We start from the raw sequence: 17,305 nt of genomic DNA on the forward strand, positions 1-17,305 counted from the left end.
AAGCGCACTGAATTGATGTTTTCGTGTCTCCAAGATTCCGTACAGAGCTGTCATAACGGAAGTCAGGGTCAACTTGAAGCCAATGCGTACTCTCATTGCAAGCTCCCCATTCTGTCCATCCCAGAGTTTGGTGGGGACCACATGGCTTGGTACAACTTCAAGGACATGTTTACGAGCATCGTTCACCACAATCCAAGACTGTCCAACGTCCAACGGCTTCAGTATCTGATGAATGCCGTTACGGGGAATGCCAAACGCTTCATAGCCAACCTCTCACTATCCGACAACAATTATGAGGTGGCATGGAACGCTCTGTGTGCACATTACGACGACCAACACACCATAGTGCGTCATCACATTGGATTGCTCAACGACATGCCTGCCCTATCCGACCCTACAGCTGCGAATTTCACGGACTTCTATGCCACCACCAGCTCTGTGCTCAACTCTCTCGATGCCCTACAACAGACCAGCCGTGACCCATGGGTGATTTACCTACTGCTTTCCAAGCTGGACCTTGAGAGTCAGATGCTGTGGTCCCGTCAAATCGGCCACCAACCACCCACTCTCCCACGATTCATGAGTTTCTTGAAAGAGAGACTCAAGTCGGTCGAGATGTGTGCCACCCTCCAATAGACGCATTCAGTGGGAGAGAGATCGCAAGGATGTGATCTCTACGAAGATTCACCGTCTGAGAAATCAACTACCTGTCTTCAAAGATTCTCTTTCGGCTGGATCGTTTTTGGGCTACCTCATCGCCCACCTTAGACTATTGTTTCCAACCAGGCATCTCCCTGTTGGAGCAAGCTCTCTGCTCAAGAGAACCGTACCCCGATTCCCCACCAGGCATCTCCCTGTTGGACCAACCTCTCTGCTCAAGAGGACCTTTAACCGATTCCCAACCAGGCATCTCCCTGTTGGACCAACTCTCTGCCAAGAGAGATCCTTCCGGATCTGCGCCACCCAGGTATCTCTGCTCAAGGGATGTATCCGGAATAGCCCACATCCAGACATCTCGCCGTTGGAACTACATTCTGCACAAGAAGTACTCCCGGAAGCATGTCAAAATCATCATACAGTCCACACACATCCGCCTCGGAAGCCTTACAACCTTCCAGGGCTCGGAAGCTTTACAACCTTCCATTGAGGGATTACCACCCTCAGGATTCCCCCCCCCCCCAGCATGTTGGCGCTTTATACGCCAACCACTTTGCGACAACCGCGCCACCACCGGCACAACGCACGAAACAAAAAAAATGTCATCTGTGACTCCGCCTGACGTGATCTTTTTCCGTCGAAATTGACACGCTCTCTTCCGTTCCCAACCACGGTGATGGCAACATGTGCCACCAACTTGCGCAAAAATTAAATTCAATTTTATGTAGTAAGTGAGTAAAGTTAAATTCGGAAACATATTTTAAATTAATCAGTGGATCACTGTGTTATATTTTGTGCGCGCCCCCAACCGCCACACTCCGCGGATTCTCCGGAATTTCGCCCAACAATCCACCCGAGACGACCACGAGGGGGGAAGATTTTTTTGTCCTCCGACCCGGACATTCCGGCAGGAGCCCCCAACAAGATTTTAACCCATTTTCATCTGTATCACGCAGGTACGTGACGTTACATTAACACTTAAGTCAGTATCTGACCCAATACCCGTAAAAGGATTAAGTGGAGTAAGTTTTTAGACCATTAAGTAACGTATTGATGTAGTTTATTTACCTTTTAAACACAATAAGTAGGTATCTCTCTTCAAAAACATTTCTTTTTAATTTACCAAAAAAAATATTCTTGCAATATTTTCATACTTTAGTCGACAAAGAAATGTTCTAACCGAGTACACCCTGTTAATTCTATTGATTCCATATATGTTCCTCTGTCACAAATTCCCATCCTCTTCGTCTACACTCATCAATATCAATTGCATAAGAAGCGTACATACCTTAGTACATACATATGTACGTAGAATTGATCTGGGCCAGGGGAGGAACAAAAAAAACACCGGCTAACAGAAACTCAAGAGAGGGTGAAAGAATGGAGAAAAGCTCCACACTCACATGGAGCAACCCCGACCATAGCGGAAAATTTCTTGTAATCCAATAAATATTGATTCCGTCGGATAGAAATAAATCTACCTAAGGCAGAAATAGAAAAAAAGGACACCCAAAACAACTCTCCGCACATTCAGGCAAAAGGTGAAAACCCATATATTTCCTTCAGGCTTGATTTCTTGACCAGCCAGAATAGGAAAATTCACGCAACTGCACTTTACGTGAGTTTCAATTTTCCTATCAAGGCAGAGAAAAAATCCCCCTTTTGCCTGGAGAGAGAGAGACTTTTATTGGAATTCAGGGGGTTTGGAAAACAATTCCCATGGCAATAATATTTTCAGATAAATTTCACATTATGTCGCACGAAGAGGGATGATTTTCTTGAGGGTGGCCAAATTGGGATATAATTTACTCCTTGGCCTTCCACTCTGTGGCTTTCTCAATCAATCATGCGCCTCATGGAATGCCATTTCTTCTTTCACCGAAGTGCAAGATAAAAACATTTTAATTATTATAACACTTGGATTAATTAGCTTCAATGGCTCATTTAACATTTTGCAAGAAGTTGAGCGATTTTGTGTGGGAACAAATAATATGAAATTAATTTTATTTATTAAAATCTTTCTTCATTTGGTAATTCATTTAAATAAATCAACTCATAATATATTTTGCATTCAAAGGACCTCTCAAAAGCTTTTCTTTTGAATTAAAAACATTAAAACATACCTACTCGTATAAATCGAAAATCATTCTTTTAGAAGAAATAATTTAAATTAAAAGCAAACAATTTTGCGGATTTTGTTTGCTCTATTTTTCTTTTGAAATGTGGGCTTATATTGGCAGAGAGAGATGAAGAGGAAAACGCTTCATCTTTTATCCCATAATTCTGCATTAAATGGACTGAAGTCAATTTTATGGAAGATATACGACCACATATAGGGTGGTGTGTCTCCACCCCAGAAATAAATTTTTATAGCTAAGAGATAAAATCAGGGGAGAATAATTCTACCTGCACCTGTCAGTGCTATATAGAATATCACTTAAAAAGCCAAATAATGCCATTGTATTGTGATCCTGGAGGGTGGATGCTCTAGACGCCAGTGAGGGGGTGTGGGTGAGAACATTGAGAAATCGAGAAAATATGTTAACATATAAAAATTATTTCCCCTTCTGGTTAGACACACAATCATCTCAATGTCGCAAAAGTAGCACATATTTGCAACAAACATGACAATCATAGCAATAAATCATATAAATATACATTATACCCTCGCCCTATACGGTTTCTCCCTCTTGTGGATATAATGTAAGTCTCTGCGTGACCCCCATGCATTTTCGAGGGGTTGCGCAAGAAAACCCTCGGTGGTAGTTTTTTTTTCTCTCTTGATGTAGCAAAATGCACAAAAGGGATGAAATGATTTGCCGCTCGGAACGCCCTTCAAATTACAAATAGGAAAATCATAACAAGAACACTTTTGGCCCTTTGCGCACAAAGGGGGTGAGTAAAGTGCCACGGGAATGCGGAAAGGGGCACCATAAAGGGGTTTTATTCCCAATAATAATTTTTTATTGTTGATGTTTGCTGCATCTCGCCATTCTGCAAATATATTTAACGCAATTTGTACGATGAATTTTCCATGTCTCACCCTCACGTTTGTGTTTCATGGTGTAATACTATTTAATGCATTAACAGATGGTTGAAAGTGAATGTGCATCGATGGATTAACCCTGTGTATTGCACCCTCCATGACATTGCACGAGATAATTCATCTATAATGGATTTTTGCTCCTTTTTTTCACGGCAAATTCACGAGATATGTTACAAATTTTTGGCTTTCAAGAAGCGACGAGGGTCTCACCATGTACACAATATATATTTTGTATGGAATTTCATCCCTTTTGAGAAAATTTGACAGAAATTCACATCAAAGGTTGAAAAGTAAAGATCAACTCGGTTTGAAATCAAATACCAGCAGCGATTCCATGTAAATATCATTATCTAATTCACTGATTTAATTTCATTGCCATTAATTCAGGACGTAATGTTTAAACTATTTCCCCTGGAAGGGAGACAAAATGGTAAACTTCGGGAGACAAAGAACAATAAACAATTGAAGAGAAAATTAATTTACATGCAGTCAATCATGTGTTGATATTTACCAAATTATGGGCGAATTTCAGAGAATTGTGCTACTTGCTAACATAAGCAACACAAAAGGTCTCCTGATGGATGTCTAAATATTTGGCCACGGTACTCGCATTTGCAACATTCCGAGAGTATGGGCATTGATGAATTTCACACAGTCGGGTAACAAAGTTGATTTTGTCAAGATTAAAGATATTGTGTACTCTATGCTAGATCTATAGGTATTATAGGTAAATTAGATATCGATTTTCTTCTCATTTTCAGAACAATTTAAACTAAACGTTAAGAAGAATGAGTAAGATTTATTTAAAGAAATTCAAAGATTAATTTTTTTCTATAAAATTCGATACGTTTTCAGGATTTCTCGGTACTTTTTTTTACTTTCTTTTTCTTCTCCTCAATCAAATTAACTCAAATGTAGCTCATAGAACATCATGATGGTTTTAAAATCAAACAATCAGAAAATCTAATTACGCTGTTCAAATAGCAAAGAAAATCTTGTCTCGAGGCACTTTTTCTACTGTTTATCCACGACGAGCAGTCTGGTTGAGTTTAGATAAGCATAGAATTTTGTGGGGATAGAGAGCGCACACACCCCCAAGGATATTGCAGAAAAAATAGCAATATACTTCGAAGAAGTTGAGAATGCTTTAAATAAATTGCATCCCGGGGGGTATTTATTAGTTGATCCTCGGGACACGCGCGTGGTAGACGGCGGTGGTTTCTTATCATTTTTCTAAAAAAAACTTCACCACAATGTGTACAGTGGGTAAATCTGAGTGAAGAATCTGGGTCGATTTCAGATGCACCACACAATGGATGGCCTCGATATGCTGGATCCCGCCAGTTCCATGACAACCCTCACGCCAATGTCAGACACGCCAATCACCTCGTCGCACCATCAACTCCATGGCTCATATCACGGTATGAACCACATGATGGGGCATCACCACGGCGGCCCACTCAGCGGGCACACGACGGGTGAGTCCGAAAACCGTGGCAAAAGTCCCCAAGGCGTCCCACTGTGGCAAGAGAGAAAATTCTGGGATTCTCTTCCAGGACACCACGGCCACCCCGGCGCCCATCATCCCGCAATGGCTGCCGCCGTGGCGGCCGCTGGACTCCATCCTGACACAGACACAGATCCACGGGAATTGGAAGCGTTCGCTGAACGCTTCAAACAGCGACGAATAAAATTAGGTAAGTCTACAACTCTCACCTGGAGCAATATATCGAAAGTAACTTTGAATTGCAGGATGGGACAATTTTTATATTTCAACACCTCTTTCCCCTTGATAATCCTTTCATGTTACGAGAAAAGGGCTTATCTCTTCAAAGAAGAAAATTAGTTGGTGTTCCACTTCGTGGCCAACACCAAGTATTGTAATCGTCGGAAAAACCGACCACCTCAGATCGGGCTCAAACTTGGTATGAGCACGTTTTAGACATCCCACATTACGAAAATGGTGGTGGAAAATTTTTGATCCGGCCGGCCGGCCGGTCGCCCAAACTTTGCCTTATAGCTCGAGAACGGTAATAGATAGAGACTTCCGGTTTGAAGTTTTCTATAGAAATGTGGGTGTAAAATTTCATTTTTTCGCATTTTCAAAATCCAAGATGGCCGCCGTCCGCCATTTTGAAATACTGTCAACCACTTCCCTTATAGCTAGAGGTCTGAAATTTTAGTATGTTGTAAAGCTCAGTGAGACGTTTTCATCGACAATTCATACTTGAAAATCGGTCAAGCGGTTTAGCAAATATGGCGGCCTAAAGCAAAAAGTGTTTTTTCAATATAACTCGAGAACGGCTTGACCGATTTTGATCATCTTAGTATCAAATGAAAGGTTTCAAGAAGCCCTACAACTGTCTAGAACATTTCAAGTTCCAAAAACATCCGCAAGAGGCGCTAAAATCAAAAACAAAAATTGCCTAACTTTAAGGGGCAATATCTCCGAATCCCCATTAGGCAAATCTTTTAAATTTTGATATGTTGTAGCCTGACTCAATATCTTTCACCAGTCCGAAAATGAAGAAATTCTATGTCGCCGTTTAGAAGATATCGCAGTTTGAAAAATTCTTGAATTTGAAAAGTTCTAAAAGCCATATCTCCTGAACTACTTGTCCGATTTTGCTCAACTTGGTATCAAATTAAAGGTTTTGCAAAACTCTACAACTTTCTAGAACATCAGAAACCTCTAGAACTATTCCTTCAGGATAAAAAATGCCAAAAACTGTTTTGGTGAAACAAAAATCCGCCATTTTGTGTTCTAGTGGTGACCTTGAAATGTATCGAAACATATGTCAGATTATAGCTTATTTCAATACCTTTCCATAACTAGTCAAGAAATTTCTGTAGGCCTTATAGAACCAGAGATATAACGATTTTTTGCATAAAATTACTGAAGTTCACAAAAAAAATCACCTTTGCCTACTAATACTGCTCACAAATAGTATTACAACGCATAAACAAACTTCTATACGTTGTGGGACACCAACTCTTATAACTGGACGCGTTATGATTGACTTTCTTTTTAAAAGCTCTTAGAAAACTTAATATATTTTTTTTTAAATCAATTTTCATAAAGAGAACTAATTTCAAAAGTATTTTTTGCTCTTGGCATATGAATCTATCAGCTCTAGCGATATCTCTGGTACTTCCCAACTGAAACTTTTTAAATTTCCTTCACCTCTGACTTGAAGACGTGAAATATTTTATACATTTAGCCATCAACGTTAATTTCCGGAAATTTTTCCTCCTTACCTCCTTCCTGCAAAGTGCAATTTTTCGCATTTTATTATTCATTTGACTTCCATACTCATTAGCAAACTTTTGTAGTGGTTCTAATTTTTTTTGTTCTTCCATGGGGGCGAAGAAGAGGATTTCTGGGGTGATACTGAAAATTGTTATAATTACCTTCGATCGATTTTCCCCTTTTCTCTCTACTGAAGGTGTAACGCAAGCGGATGTGGGGAAAGCTCTCGCTAATCTCAAACTACCCGGCGTAGGTGCACTGTCCCAGAGCACTATATGCAGATTCGAGAGCTTAACACTGTCACACAACAATATGATTGCACTCAAGCCCATCCTTCAAGCTTGGCTTGAGGAGGCGGAGGCGCAAGCGAAGAACAAAAGACGAGATCCCGATGCACCCAGTGTCTTACCAGCGGGAGAGAAGAAGAGGTAGGCTGAGATTCTATTTTGAATTCATTTATCACGTTTTAAGGGTTACCCACTCCCCTGTAGTTTTCTCCCATGTTAAGAAGATATTGGCTCTCGATGAATGATTTTCAAAATTAAACTTGGAATTTGAAATCTTCGTTAAAAACTTTACGATATTGATCAGAATTTCTGGAATTTCTCAAAGGATGTGAATGTTTAACTTACTCAAAAGTGAGAAAAATTCTTTGTAGCATCGATAGCATTATTTAAATTAATTTAAAGCAAAGATATGGGATCCCAGCTTTCAGCTTACTTAAAATCTAACAGTTGGCCAAATTTCATTTTTTTTACAATAAAATGTCGCACGTGGCATTTGCCATCAAACAGTGAAAAATTGCAAACCGGAAAAAAATCTCCACTGAAAAAAAAAGCTACGTGAAATTTTCATTAAAAATGTAATTGGGATTTTATTTGTTTTCCCTTCGCTACCGGTTTTTTTTCTACCACCCACCCATCCTCAGAATATTCTATTTTATTAATATTTCAAGTGAAAATTGGAATAATTTCTCCCTTTTTTCCAACCATATAATTCTCTCCATGATTTTCTCTCTTGTTGCAATTTTCCCCAATTGCATTTTTCCCCACTTATTATCCCCCACGCCCCCACCAAAAAAAAAACGCTCAAATGCACACGAAAAAAAAAGAATATACCTGCCCCAAAAGGACACCCAGATGGAAAATTAATGCAACAAAAAAAGTCACAATGCGATGGCAATAATTCCATCCACAAAAAAAAGCACAACCAAAAATGAAATGGTCAGAATTTCAGGGGTATGAGGGAGGGAAATATAAACGGCAGACAGGGAGGAAAAAAATGTGGGTGTGAGAGAGCCAACCCTCAGCAGAACTATCTCCCCCCTCCGCACTTGAATAGATGCAATAAAACGTGGAGTGAAAAAATAATTTGGGATCTATATCGAGTCTTTTTTCAAGAAAAAGGACTTCCATCGCAGCACCAGAGAAACGCTCCCTGGAAGCATATTTTGCCGTCCAACCACGACCGTCTGGCGAGAAAATTGCTGCAATTGCTGAAAAATTGGACTTGAAGAAAAATGTGGTACGTGTGTGGTTTTGCAATCAACGACAAAAACAAAAACGTATGAAATTTGCAGCTCAGCACTGACAGCCAAATAATGCTGCAACACAACTGGGGATCGTAACAAGTGTGACTGCCTCAATGGCAGCAGCAGCAGCGGGTGGGGTTGTGGGTGGTGGTGTGCCTGGAAGTGGTCCCGTCACGGGATTCGGTTTCTAAAAGGAAATTTTACGTATATAAGAAGATTTTCTTTTCTTTTTTTTTGTTTACTTTATAATTCTCAGATGTGGTTTGTTGGTTCTTTTAGCGTTTTATCACGCAAAGCTATGTTGAGCATATGTAGCAATTTTGTTTCATTTAAATATTATTTTTCAATGAAATTGTGGATTTTTATGTTTTTTAATTTAAAATTGTGAAAGAATCTACAGATTTTGTAAAAAAAGATTTTTATTTCATTTTATTAATTTCCCCAAAAATAATTCTCAAAAAGGCCACCATCATTCACAATACTTTTGTTAAAGAAAGTATGTAAAAGAAATCATGTGAAATGTTAAAAAAAAAAGTGTGCAATTAATATGAAACTCAAAGGTTAATTTATGTATGTTTTTTTTTCCTAAGAACCTTTATTTCGACTATATAAGAAAAAAAAACAGAAAAAATTAACATTTTTACATTTCTTTAGTATTTGTGCAATATACATATATATTTTAAGAATGAAAGTGAATTGGAATGAGGGAAATATAATGTAGTTTAGAAAAGAATCGATTTTCATAAAGAAAATAAAATGTAACTCAATTTTAGAAAAAAGGTAGAAACATTAGCAAAAGAAGAAGAAGCTAAAATACCTTGTAAATATTAGCATTAAGGTACGATGAGGAAATTGCTGTTATAAATATTTGTAAATAGGTCAGAAGAAAAAAATTGATAAGGAAAAATTTTATTTCATTCAACCTCAGACCAATAATTTAATATATGGCTGTGGGTAATATGATAAAAACAATTACTGTAATAATACTTAAATTATTGACTTAATTCATTCATTAGAAAGACGAACGAACGTTTACAAGTTCAATATTAGCCATTCTCCCTGCTTATCAATGAAATTATTAGACGAAAAATAATTTTAAAAGAATTTAAAAAAAAAAATTCAACCTGAAGATGATGAGTATGATTGTGACGTTGAGTCAATGTAAAAAAATTAGTGGGTTTATCATCAAGACTTGGCAAGGTTTATTTCAGAAATTCTGTAAATAGAAAATACTGTATGAAACGACGAATGTAATGTAAGAAAAAAATAAGAATATCATTTTAAGCAGATATTTAAGTAAATTTAAAGAGAAAAAAAAGTCATATACTGAAGAAAAAAATGTGTAAAAAGCAATATAATAAAGCGGAAAAGGTGACCAAAAGTGAATATAGACACAATCCTCATGTTACATTCTTTTTCATTTTCTCAAAAAAAGAAATTGCGAGGACTACAAATCATATTTAAGTAAATTAAAGAGAAAACAATTATCTCAATAAAAGAAGGTTTCTTTAACAACGTCTGGCATTTTATCGTTGAACTCCTCCTTCAAAATTAACTTTGAATATTTATTGCTTCGTGTTAATAACCTCGTGAAATGAATTAAACTCTTTTGATTTGTGAGAGAAAAAAATTGTTTTTAATTGAAAGTATAACACAATGAATATTTAAGCCAATTGGTACATTAATTGAATTATTAATATCAATATACAATCAGGCAGAGAGAGAGAATCAATTAGCTTTAATTACAAAATCGTTTAATAAACTAATTAATTTTACTATCCACTCCTCGTAATTTTTTTGCCTCACTGACACTTTAATAAATAAATAGGAAAAAGTCTGCAAATTTGCCAATTTCAATCAATGTACGAATTTTTCAAATAAACAGGGTATAGAAAAAACTGTTCTCTCTCTGTGGCTCTATTCCCATTTTTTTTTGTTAAAAAAACTTTTTCCACCCACTCAGAAAGGGACAAAACAGCGATCAACAATTTTTTTTAGATTGCCACGTTAAAGAGAACCGCAGATCAAGAATAAACAAGAACGATAAATGCTGGATTTACATAAACAAATAAAATTAAATTAAATGAATTACAGTGTAATTGCTGTATCAAACATAAATATAGGTAAAAAAAAAAGAAGTCATCAATTTAAGGGCAATAGATTAAATTAATTGCATACATTGTTTACGCATATTTAATTCACAAAGGATTGCAATCAATGAAGAAAATAGGAGGTCTGCTTTGCAGAATTTACACAACACACAGAAAAAAATCAACAATAGACCGAATCTCAATTTCTTTGTCACATCCTTCACAAAAATTTCTTTTTCTGTGCTTAAAACACAACATATCATAGTCTTAAATAAGCCTTTTTATGCTTTATGTTGTTGGTACGATGAATAGACTACGAAAAAGGACGAATGGATTTTTTCTAAAGAAATTTAAAACATATAAATAATGACAAAGAAAAAAAACTTCAGGACAAAATGATTTTCTTTACAATTTTAATTTAAGAGAAAAAAAACTTTGTAATTAGGAATTTACATTTTATTCATTATAAAACTCTGAAAATGGAATGAACAAAAAAAGAAGAGCTAAAAAGAGGACAAAATATAGAATCAGCCAAATATGAATTGTTTGTTGTTTTCCTTTTCTTTTATTGGAAAATTCACCGGTTGCCAAAAAGAATCCTTTCAGCAATTTCTTAGAATTCAAAAACAGTGTCTGTCTGAAACTCTTTCTATATTTTTGCAAATCCTCGAAATCCTATAACATCGTGGGATGGAATCAAGAGATGAAGGAGTCTCCGTGTGTTATTCCTTGTATATTTTTACCGCACCACAAGAGGGGAGACACACAGAAGGACATTAGAGGACCCCGAATGTAGGAAAAGAAATAAAACAAAAATTGTTCACGGACAGAGATAATATCCACTCTTAAGGAAATAGGTTTACTTATATCCTTTTCAACGTTGTAAGTCTGTTTATTTGATTCTCTCCTTTTTTTCCTAACCCCGTCATCTCCCATGTGGCATCATGTACTGTAAATTGTATTTATTTATTCATTACTGGCGAATGGTGGGCAGCAGTTTTGTGGGAGGGTAAGTGAGGGTCGAGAATAAAAGTGAAGATGAGGGGCCCCTCAACCCTCACTTTCCTATCCTCAGTTGTGTTTGTGTATCATCCCATGAAAATACAGTCGGATCATTTTCATCCTCATACCCCGCGCGTACAAAACACTTTTTCAGCTCGCTGTCCCTTTTATAATTTTCCCTTTTTCACCTCTTGTGTCCTGCCTTCTTGTTTTTCCTCTCTGTATACTTTTTCGCGAGAAAACATCCAAAAGCTGATTTCATCAGGAAGGAAATTTTGATTTAACCAATATTTCTGGATTTGAATTAAATTGTAAGTACCTATACCAATCTCCTTATTCAGAGTGAGATTTTATAGAATAAATCCTTTCAAAAAGAGATTCTTGATTCTTTGAATTCTTTTTGTGCAGGTATGTAATAGAAATCTAATCAAGAATGTGTTTTGATATTTTTTTAATTTTGAAAATAAATTGGAAAATAGCTACACCTCTGTTTTAATACCATATTTATGATTTTTTAGAACTGAGATAATTCATTTGATTGTTTCTTTAATCCGAAGGAGAACTTTTTTATACATGTAAATATAATTTTTTTACAATTTAATAGCAAAGCATAAAAATCATACGAATGCTCAGAACCAAAAGTTAAAATAAAACTACGAATAAGTTGTTTAATTCGTTTAATTCAAACAGATTATAAAAGTGGTTGATTCAAGAGAATAAAAGTTATTCAATTAAGTTAGTTAAAAATATTCAGAATAATTAAGAACATTAAGTAACTAAATTATTCAAAAGCTGGATTTTAAGCTCTCTTTCAAACTTCAAGATACTAATATTTCTCTATTTGAATATTTAAAAATAAATGTATTTTAATTTTTATTTGGCTCCTCATTTTTTTTTAAATTTTTTTTTTGATCACCCATAATTCACTGATAACTCTTAAGATTCTCAAAGACTCAAGATTTTTTTTTTTAAAAATAACATTTTCTTTTAAATATAATTAATTAAAATTAAATTAAATTTCTTTAACTGCATTAAGTCTATTTTATTGAAAGAAATGCAAAAACAAATTCCATTATAGACTCTGAAGTAAACCGAACGAGGGTGGTAAGAAAAAAAAAGTCTCGCATCGTATAAGGGATAGAAGATGGTCAGTTTGATATATGCGATGCGGTTCTGCATACACATTAGAAATTTAGCAATGAATAATGAATATCGCATTTAGGAAAGATGTAGCACACATTCCCTCCGCATATCTACCCATTTTGTCTTCATTTTGACTCTTGGTTATCAACCTGAGGAGAATCACACCATATATCTTCACCGGGCTGCCCTAAAGCGTTATTTATGCAAACCGAAAACACCGCAGATTTTTTTTTCTTCTTCTACTGACCCAAACTTTGCATGCAAAATGAGGGATGCTAGTGGTCCGCTAAGGGATTCAACCGTACATGGAAGGCATGGAAAAGAGGTTTGTTGAAGGAGAATAAAAAAATCTAATTGAATCCTTGGGAGGAGCAATTAATTGCAATATCTCGACAACTTAATGGGCATCATGGGAGCAATGCAGGTGTATAAAATTGACATGAAAAAACGCCAAATTCTTCTACTTTATCTTTCACATCGAATCACATGGGGACACTTAAAAGGTGTGTAAATTCTGCGGCACTTGTAATTTATTGGGCCATCCTCCTAGGATATTTTTTTGTAGGTCCTTTAGCAATTTCTTTTGAAGTTATTTAATCATCAAACTTTTATTTAGTGTAAAATTCTCGTGAGTATTTGTGGAATACAAAATGAATTTCAAATGACAAATCCTCATTCTTGAATTATTCTATACAATCCCAAATGAGTTGGACTTTTTTTGTCCAATGATGCAAAATGAGCAAAACTAAAATTTTGAAACGTTGCCAGAAAAGGATTTATCAGGAAGTAGTTTCGGAAACATGAATCTCAATCCCTTTGGGTATTTGGAAAAGCCGCGAATAATTTTCTATCGGTTGGTGGTGAATTAATAAATTTACATTGTTTCCACTCTGTGTCAATGGGATTTCCCGAGGGTGAAGGAGCACACCCCCACCCCCAACAACTTCCACACTCCACATATCCCGAGTATGTGTTCAAAATTTCCAACTAGGCGCCACCTCTCCCCGCCCCCTCACATATCCCATCGCATATAGAACCCCACAATACACAATAGGAAAATTTCATTGCATATAATATAGGGAAGTGCCCCATGTCGCATTCATTGATAACACAATATATCCATTGTGTGGCCTCTTTCATTCCACATTCACCATCGGTGAGAATGGGGAAAGCCAACCTCCGCCCCCCCCCCCATTTTGGGTGCACACAAAATCTATCCCCTATTTTGCAATCACACTGCAATTCAAACAATTGAACTCTCTGTCCCACACTTCCTTGGGGACCGTCCTACCCTCAAAATAATATTGAAAGCATGGTTTTGAGAGCCTGTGAGCCACCGTACACCGCATTTTCATCTATGCACCGCAGCACAAAACGTATAAGCATAAATACGTATATAGAGCATAACACAACAGTGTTTCCGGTTGCCATTACATTTATGCAGAAAGCTATACGACCTGCAGAGTTGACGGGGGAGTAGGAAAATATTTAATCACGGAAGTTTATATACCGATTTGGTCATCCCCCGTACTACCATTAAATTTCTAAATCCCCCTGATTCTGGTGGATGGAACGGAATGAGTTTACTTCAGCCCCTCTAACTTTTTTAGTCTTTTTAGACAGGATACAAAAGATTCTTTCTTTTAAGAATGTTTCGCAGAGCTTTGACGTTTTTTTTGTTCAATTTTATCCATAAGTATTAATTGATCTGATCATCGCAAGAGCATCAGTGTAAAAACAAACGATGGAATTATGAAAATGTTTTGAACTCTGACTGACCTTTTTATTTCCAAATTCACCCAATGAACGATCAAAAAGAAAGTAAGAAACTTAAAGAAAAATTTTAAGAAAAAAAATTAGGTGCGCCATATATTTACGAAAGTGTTTGATTAATTTTTAAATGCACTGTTGTTTCATTATTTATTTTTTTCTAAAAATAGGAGTTCAAGGCTTTTTTATATAAACACCAAAATATCACACAGAAATCTCACCCAGTCTGTCTGAAGTCTACGAAGTGAAAGCTTGTGAATTAACTTATCCAAAGAAATTTTAAAATATGTTGATTTTTCTTTGCATTATTTGTTTGATCGGGAGTGGAGTTTACCTTTTCCTCATCTGGAATTACAAGCACTGGGCAAAACGGGGGATCCCATTCCCTAAGCCACAGATTCCTAGTGGAAATCTCCCGAGCTTATTCACCCAAAAGCAACACATTGCTTATGATTACGAGAACATTTACAAGTTTGTGAATTTTTTAAATTGATTTTTCGTAGTGATATCATGATTTAAAAAAAATCCTTTCTAGGCAATTTAAGGATCAATATTCCCTCGTGGGTTTCTTCAATGTGAGATTGCCACAGTATTTGGTACTAGATGCTAATATTGCTAAAGAGGTTCTTATCAGTAAATTTAAGAATTTTCGCGATAATGAATTTGCTGATATGGTTGACAAGGTGTAATGGTCAAACATTTAATTACAAAAAAAGAATGAAAAATAATAATTTGTTTTTCAGGAAAAAGATCCTATTTTTGGGAACAATCCTTTTATGCTAAAGGGAGAGGAATGGAAAGAAAAACGAGCTGAAATTACACCTGCATTTACACAACATAGGGTAAGAACAAAATTATGTAAATTTAAATCATAAGATAATTAATTGAAATTCCTATTTCTTTAGATAAAAGCCATGTATCCAGTTATTGAGGATGTTTGCGAGACTATGAAAAAGTTCATTATCCGGGAAAATGGTCAGGCAATTGATGCCCGTGAGATGAGTGCAAATTTCACAACAGATGTCGTTTCGAGTTGCATTTTTGGCGTTGATGCTGAAGCACTTTCTGGCACAAAATCACCTATTAGACAAATGGGTCAGAAGGTTATAGGTTCAGATACAGCAGCCAAATTCATGTTCTACTTCTTCGTAGTTCAATTGATCCCATCAATTAAGAAAATCTACAAAATTTCGATTGTTGAAAAAATCGTTGAGAAATTCTTCATTACTCTCATGAAGGATGCTATTGACTTAAGGAAGAAGAGCAAAGTCAACCGTGTGGATTACCTCAACTATCTTCCTTGATGGATTTGACACCTCAAGCGTTGTCTTGTGCTCTGCCCTTAATGAGCTGGCGAAGAATACAGATGTACAGGAAAAATTGAGATGTGAGGTTGAGGAATATACAGAAAGGTATGAAAAGATAACCTTTGATGCTATACAGGAAATGCCCTACCTTGAGCAGGTTTTCTCGGAAACACTTCGACTCTACCCTCCAGCAGTCTTTTTGAGCAAAATGTGCACAGATTCGTGCGAACTACCCCTAAATGAGAACAAAATGATACCAGTCGAAAAGGGATACTGCATTGTTATACCTGTCTACAGTATTCATCGTGATCCACGATATTTTGAAGATGCCGAAAAATTCATCCCTGAACGATTTGCACCAGAAGTGGGTGGAACAAAGATTCACCGTGAGAAAGGAAGCTTCCTCCCTTTTGGTGATGGACCACGAATTTGTCTCGGGATGCGATTTGCACAGATTCAATTGAAAGCTGCAATTGTATCAATCGTTAGAAATTTCGAAATTTCTCTCGATGAAAGAACATCAAAAGATGTGGTGTTGGACCCGAAAGATTTTCTGCCAATACCCATTGGGGGTATTTGGTTGAAATTCAAAGAAATAAATCATAAATAAAATACGATTATAAAATTTAAGATTATAAATTTATTACGAGACCTACCAAGAAGGATGATGACGATAAATATTTGAAAAAACATTTTCATCTTAATGTGATTTGCGTCGTTCTTACAATTTGAGCGTTACAACAATTTCATGGAATCATACAAAATTCAATCGTCTGCCAAAAAGCCTTTGAATATCGCCAAGATTATAACCAAGATGTAAAAGTATAATAAGATTTTTATTTTCAATTTATTTTTATCGTAATTTTTGACTTAATAATAATTAAAGTAGAAGAAAAGATGGAGATTGAAGACTAAGAAAACAAATTAAAATATAAATTTTTCATTATATTTTCCTGTCAAGGATGATGTGATAGGATGGCATAGTAAGTGACCTGTGAGTGGTATTTAAATGTAGTGCCCGGAAATTGTAATGTTTGTCCTTCTATTTTGTCATTTATGGGAAATTTCTCATGCGCACCAATGGAAATTTTGTGGGTGGTTTTGGCAAATGGGAGGAATGGGGAGGATCCGTTTTGAAATGATGCGTCACAGGGAGGATTTTGCGAGTCCAATTTTGAGGGTTGTGTGTCCTGATGATTCCAGGAAGGAGATTTCATGTGTATAATGTGTGATTTTGTGCATGGGGAGAGCTTTATGCTTTGTACATATTTGGCAATTTGAACTGAGAATACACAGGAGCAGTTAGGTATTTAATGCCATCATTTATATTCACGCACAAATTCTCGTTCCTAATTAAAGGAGATTAATGCGAATTTGTCCTTGTGGCATCGTCATCATAATATCGTCAGATTTTCCTGTGTATATATATTGTTGTATATATATAGTATTTTGTGGATTGGATGCCTGGGATATGCGGGGATGAATATGCCAGGGCCCAAAATGATGTTT

General features: G+C 36.3%; 2 protein-coding genes and 1 pseudogene across 8 annotated transcripts in view; all 3 read left to right on the plus strand.

The window, feature by feature from the left end:
* Positions 1 to 9,916, plus strand: part of LOC129790301 (inhibitory POU protein) — a 29,335-nt gene extending 19,419 nt beyond the window's left edge. For 2 of the 7 annotated variants that reach the window (XM_055827756.1, XM_055827758.1), the window contains 4 exons: positions 5,004 to 5,181; positions 5,260 to 5,400; positions 7,150 to 7,381; positions 8,354 to 8,773. In XM_055827756.1, the coding sequence (XP_055683731.1) occupies positions 5,004 to 5,181; positions 5,260 to 5,400; positions 7,150 to 7,381; positions 8,354 to 8,543 (741 nt within the window). In that variant the 3' untranslated portion in view covers positions 8,544 to 8,773. Of the gene's footprint in view, positions 1 to 4,985; positions 5,401 to 7,149; positions 7,382 to 8,353 lie in introns of all 7 variants that reach the window. The other 5 variants (XM_055827755.1, XM_055827757.1, XM_055827752.1 and 2 more) reach the window with 5 other exon arrangements.
* Positions 1 to 17,305, plus strand: part of LOC129790211 (serine/threonine-protein phosphatase PP2A 65 kDa regulatory subunit) — a 620,353-nt gene that overhangs the window by 257,681 nt on the left and 345,367 nt on the right. The window lies entirely within an intron of this gene.
* On the plus strand, positions 14,746 to 16,646 carry LOC129790426 (probable cytochrome P450 28a5; annotated as a pseudogene).

Source organism: Lutzomyia longipalpis, chromosome 2 (genome assembly GCF_024334085.1).
Source record: "Lutzomyia longipalpis isolate SR_M1_2022 chromosome 2, ASM2433408v1".
In the NCBI taxonomy this organism is placed as follows: Eukaryota; Metazoa; Arthropoda; class Insecta; order Diptera; family Psychodidae; genus Lutzomyia; species Lutzomyia longipalpis.